General features: G+C 38.8%; 1 protein-coding gene across 1 annotated transcript in view; it reads left to right on the plus strand.

Moving 5' to 3' along the window:
• The window catches only part of LOC138664042 (oocyte zinc finger protein XlCOF6-like), a 29346-nt gene extending 23890 nt beyond the window's left edge, over positions 1-5456 (plus strand). Inside the window, exon 7 of the mRNA XM_069750454.1 lies at positions 1877-5456. Coding sequence (XP_069606555.1) covers positions 1877-3189 — 1313 coding nt within the window. The 3' untranslated portion in view covers positions 3190-5456. The remainder of the gene's footprint in view (positions 1-1876) is intronic.
• Positions 5457-6000: the final 544 nt, after the last annotated feature.

Below are 6000 nucleotides of genomic sequence, written 5' to 3' on the forward strand. Positions count from 1 at the left end.
ATGCGCCTATTCTGGCACTTGGCCACTCTCTTCCCATTCCCGTGTAGCGGTGGGATATAGGGTAATGAAGGGTTAATGCCACCTTGCTATTGTAAGGTGACATTAAGCCTAATTAATAATGGAGAGGCGTCAATTATGACACCTATCCATTATTAATCCAATACTAGTAAAGGGTTAAAAAAAATACACACACATTATTAAAAATTAATTTATTGAAAAAATCACAAAGGCTGTTGTATTAATTTATTCTACTCTCAATCCACTCACTGATGTGTTTGATGGTGTTTGCAACTCAGTATTCTTTTTCCTCCAAACACGACAAGTTGTGTTTCTACCAAACAGTTCCAGTTTGGTTTCATCAGACCATAGGACATTCTCCCAAAACTCCTCTGGATCATCCAAATGCTCTCTAGCAAACTTCAGACGGGCCCGGACATGTACTGGCTTAAGCAGTGGGACACGTCTGGCACTGCAGGATCTGAGTCCATGGTGGCGTAGTGTGTTACTTATGGTAGGCCTTGTTACATTGGTCCCAACTCTCTGCAGTTCATTCACTAGGTCCCCCCGCGTGGTTCTGGGATTTTTGCTCACTGTTCTTGTGATCATTTTGACCCCACGGGGTGGGATTTTGCGTGGAGCCCCAGATCGAGGGAGATTATCAGTGGTCTTGTATGTCTTCCATTTTCTAATTATTGCTCCCACTGTTGATTTCTTCACTCCAAGCTGGTTGGCTATTGCAGATTCAGTCTTCCCAGCCTGGTGCAGGGCTACAATTTTGTTTCTGGTGTCCTTTGACAGCTCTTTGGTCTTCACCATAGTGGAGTTTGGAGTCAGACTGTTTGAGGGTGTGCACAGGTGTCTTTTTATACTGATAACAAGTTTAAACAGGTGCCATTACTACAGGTAATGAATGGAGGAAAGAGGAGACTCTTAAAGAAGAAGTTACAGGTCTGTGAGAGCCAGAAATCTTGATTATTTGTTTCTGATCAAATACTTATTTTCCACCATAATATGCAAAAAAAAATGATAAAAAACAGACAATGTGATTTTCTGGATTTTTTTTCTCAGTTTGTCTCCCATAGTTGAGGTCTACCTATGATGTAAATTACAGACGCCTCTCATCTTTTTAAGTGGTGGAACTTGCACTATTGCTGACTGACTAAATACTTTTTTGCCCCACTGTACCTATTCTATGTGTACACATTTATTCTACCTATTCTACTGTAAGCTGTCAGTGTGATTTTACTGTACACCGCACTGAATTACCGGCTTTTCTCTCTAACAGCGCTGCGTATTCCTCGCAAGTCACACTGCTGGTCCGTGTGTAATCCGTATTTTTGGGGCTTCCATAGACTTTCATTGACGTTTTATTTGCGCAATACAGTGACAAACGCAGCATTCTGCGATTTTCTACGGCTGTAGAAAGCCGTATTATACTGATCAGTAAAATACGGCAGATAGGAGCAGGGGCATAGAGAATAATTGTGCCGTATGTTATGCGAGTTTTACGGACGTAGTTTCTGCGCTCTTACGTCCGTAAAACTCGCTAGTGTGAGGCCGGCCTTACACTGCATAAAGCTTTCAGAGAGGGTATGAGATGGACGCCACCAAATGGAACTGACTCCTTTGTAACTAGAAATGTTTGGTGACACACACAGTGAAACATGAACCTATGAAGAAGACTGCTTCAGCAGAGAAGTGAAAAATGTATATCTCGTGGCCTAACATAATAATTTATTAGTCCCTACTTTGTGGTCTTCATTCAATAATTGAACTGTATTAAAATTGGTATGGGAATGTTATAAAATGTATAAATATTAATAGAATTTCAAGGCAGTGATAACAGAAAATAACTAGATCAGTTTTATTTTGGCAGGTAACTGTACCAGTAGCTTTGGAGGACATCCAATCGTTTCAGATTTTCCAGCAAAAGATTGCGTTCCCACACCTGGCAGATATGAAGAACATGCAGTTAATCCAGATACAACTCAAGCCTTTCATAGCAAAAATCTATCTCCTGCTTCATCAAAGACCAATATACTAATTGAAAGTCACAGAAGGACTGCTGAACATCAAATAGCTCACATAGATGTAAAGCCATTTTCGTGTTCAGAATGTGGAAAATGTTTTAGTCGGAAAACAAATCTTGTTACACATCAGAGAAGTCACACAGGGGAGAAGCCGTATTCATGTTCCAAATGTGGGAAATTTTTTGCACAAAAATCAGTTTTAGTTGCACATCAGAGAACTCACACCGGAGAGAGGCCATATTCATGTTCAGAATGTGGGAAATGTTTTACAGGAAAGCAAGTTCTTGCTACACATCAGAGAACTCACACAGGGGAAAAGCCATTTTCATGTTTAGAATGTGGGAAATGTTTTATTCAGAAATCAATTCTTCTTAAACATCAGAGAACTCACAAAGAGGAGAAACCACATTTATGTTCAGAATGTGGGAAATGTTTTAAAGAGAAATCATATCTTGTTAACCATCAGAGAAATCACACAGGAGAGAAGCCACATTCTTGTTCAGAATGTGGGAACTGTTATGGCGATAAATCCAAACTTGTAAGGCATCAGAGAATTCACACACAGGAAAAGCCATTTTCATGTTCAGAATGTGGGAAATGTTTTAATGAGAAATCAACTCTTGTTACACATCAGAGAATTCACACAGGAGAGAAGCCATATTCATGTTCAGAATGTGGGGTATGTTTTAACCAGAAAACAAATCTTATTACGCATCGGAGAAGTCACACAGTTGAGAAGCCATTTTCATGTTCTGAATGTGGGAAATATTTTAATGACAAATCAGATCTCATTAGACATCAGAGGACTCACACAGGAAAGAAGTTATTTTCATGTCCAGAGTGTGGAAAATGTTTTAACCAGAAATCGTATCTTGCTATACATCAGAGAACTCACACAGGGGAAAAACCGTTTTCATGTCCAGAGTGTGGAAAACAGTTTATTGAGAAATCGAATCTACTTAGACATCAGAGAAGCCACACAGGAGAGAAGCCAATTTTATGCTCAGAATGTGGAAAATGTTTTTACAACAGATCAGAGTTAGTTAGACATCAGAGAACTCACACTGGGGAGAAGCCATTTTCATGTTCAAATTGTGGGAAATCTTTTGCAGTGAAATCAAACCTCGTTAGACATCAAAGAATACACACAGAGAAGTAGATCTTATTTTATTGATGTATACAAGGAAAAATACAAGTTATGATTAAGTGAAGTCACACATCTTAAAGAAGAAAAGAAAAGCAATTTATGGTATTAGGCCCTGATTCGCCAAGCAGTTTACACCAGAATTCTAGTATAAAATTGCTGTAAATGTTGCACAATTCTTAATTGTGCAACACTTTTGTGACATTTGGGATTTTTATTTTATTCACAGCTCAAACCAGTTTTTGCAAAGTGGGCAGAGCTATGACAGTGTGTGGTCAAGCCTGCCCAATAATGATATAAATGATTCATGAAATAAAATCCAGTCCCTGCCTAGAATAATATTTCTGGCTAAAATCACACCGTAGCTGTAAGATTTGTCAAATTGATGAAGAGGTTCATATTGCTCCAGGGCTACATTCATTAAGATCAGTGAATAAAACACCAGACTAATGAATTGGGGTCTAGATAATATAAAAAAATGTGTGCAATTACCAATTGTTATTGAAAAGCAATTAGAATCAATATGTACACCTATATTTGAACCAAGGCGTTATCCAAGCATGCTCGAATATGTTCGAGTCCCTGCATCTGCATGTCTTGTGGCTGTTTGACAGCCGAATCACATGCAGGGATTGTCTAACAAACAGGTCGAACAGCCACAAGACATGCAGGCGTGGGAACTCGAACATATTTTTCAAGCAACAAGAAGACTCTTGTTTAGCACCCTATCATGCTCAGATAACAGCTTAATTGAGCATGTTCACTCATCACTAGGTCTAACATTTGCTTTGCCTTCCTGACCAGGCCAAATTTTTCAAATCTGGCGTGTTATTTTATATGGTAATAACTCTGGCATGTTTCCATATATCTCAGGGATTCTGTGATTGTTTTTTTCAGGACACATTATACTTTGTTAGTGGTAAATTTAGGGCAATATAATTTGCATTTATTTCAGAAAATATAAAATTTTACAAGAACATAGAAAATGTTGCACTTTTCGAATTTTGATGCCTTTAACTCCTTTCTGACCTCGGACGGGATAGTACGTCCGAGGTCAGAAGACCCTCTTTGATGCGGGCTCCGGCGGTGAGCCCGCATCAAAGCCGGGACATGTCAGCTGTTTTGTACAGCTGACATGTGCCCGTAATAGGCGCAGGCAGAATCGTGATCTGCCCGCACCTATTAACTAGTTAAATGCCGCTGTAAAACGCAGACCGCGGCATTTAACTAGCGCATCCGGCCGGGCGGCCGGAAATGACGGCATCGCCGACCCCCGTCACATGATCGGAGGTCGGCGATGCTTGTACATTGTAACCATAGAGGTCCTTGAGACCTCTATGGTTACTGATCGACGGTAGCTGTGAGCGCCACCCTGTGGTCGGCGCTCACAGCACACCTGATTTTCTGCTACATAGCAGCGAACATCAGATCGCTGCTATGTAGCAGAGGCAATCATGCTGTGCCTGTTTCTAGCTTCCCATGGAGGCTATTGAAGCATGGCAAAAGTAAAAAAAAATGTGAAAAAAATAAAAAAAAATATAAAAGTTTAAATCACCCCCCTTTCGCCCCAATCAAAATAAATCAATTAAAAAAAATCAAATCTACACATATTTGGTATCACCGCGTTCAGAATCGCCCGATCTATCAATTAAAAAAAAGCATTAACCTGATCGCTAAATGGCATAGCGAGAAAAAAATTTGAAACGCCAGAATTACGTTTTTTTGGTCGCCGCGACATTGCATTAAAATGCAATAACAGGCGATCAAAAGAACGTATCTGCACCAATATGCTATCATTAAAAACGTCATCTCGGCACGCAAAAAATAAGTCCTCAACCGACCCCAGATCATGAAAAATGGAGACGCTACGAGTATCGGAAAATGGCGCAATTTTTTTTTTTTAGCAAACTTTGGAATTTTTTTCTCACCACTTAGGTAAAAAATAACCTAGTCATGTTAGGTGTCTATGAACTCGTACTGACCTGGAGACTCATAATGGCTGGTTAGTTTTAGCATTTAGTGAACCTAGCAAAAAAGCCAAACCAAAAACAAGTGTCGGGCTGCAGTTTTTTTGCAATTTCACCGCACTTGGAATTTTTTTCCCGCTTTCTAGTACACGACATGCTAAAACCAATGATGTTGTTCAAAAGTACAACTCGTCCCGCAAAAAATAAGCCCTCACATGGCCAAATTGACAGAAAAATAAAAAAGTTATGGCTCTGGGAAGGAGGGGAGTGAAAAACGAACACGGAAAAAAGAAAAATCTTAAGGTCATGAAGGGGTTAAAAATTAGAGTGATATTACATAAAATAATTAATAAACAACATTCACCACGACTTCTTTGCATCAGCATTATTATTTTTTTTTTTTTATAACTTTAAGGAAATTTACCAAACTTATATTTTGTGGGATCTTTACTTTTTTAAAGTGATTTTTAAGGGGCCTATAAGACACACTGCCTGCAAATAAGTGCCCAATTTAAAAACTACAACACTCAAATTATGCAAAACGTCATTTAGAAAGGTTGTTAACCCTTCAGGTGTTTCACCTGAATTAATGCAAAAAAAAAATGAAAATGTATTTACGGTGTATATATATATTTTTTTTACTAAAATGTTGCTTTAGATCCAAATGTTAACCACATTTTGGAAACTGAACCTCTCAAGTAAATCATCTAGTGGTGTGATGAGCATCTTGAAACCACTAGTGAGTCACAGAATTTTATGACATTGGCCTTTGAAAATGAAATGTTACTTTTTCTCCCGAGATTTCTCATTTTCTCAATGGTAACGGAGAAAATTGATCCGACAATTTCTTGTGCAAGTT

Source organism: Ranitomeya imitator, chromosome 2 (assembly GCF_032444005.1).
Source record: "Ranitomeya imitator isolate aRanImi1 chromosome 2, aRanImi1.pri, whole genome shotgun sequence".
Classification (NCBI taxonomy): Eukaryota; Metazoa; Chordata; class Amphibia; order Anura; family Dendrobatidae; genus Ranitomeya; species Ranitomeya imitator.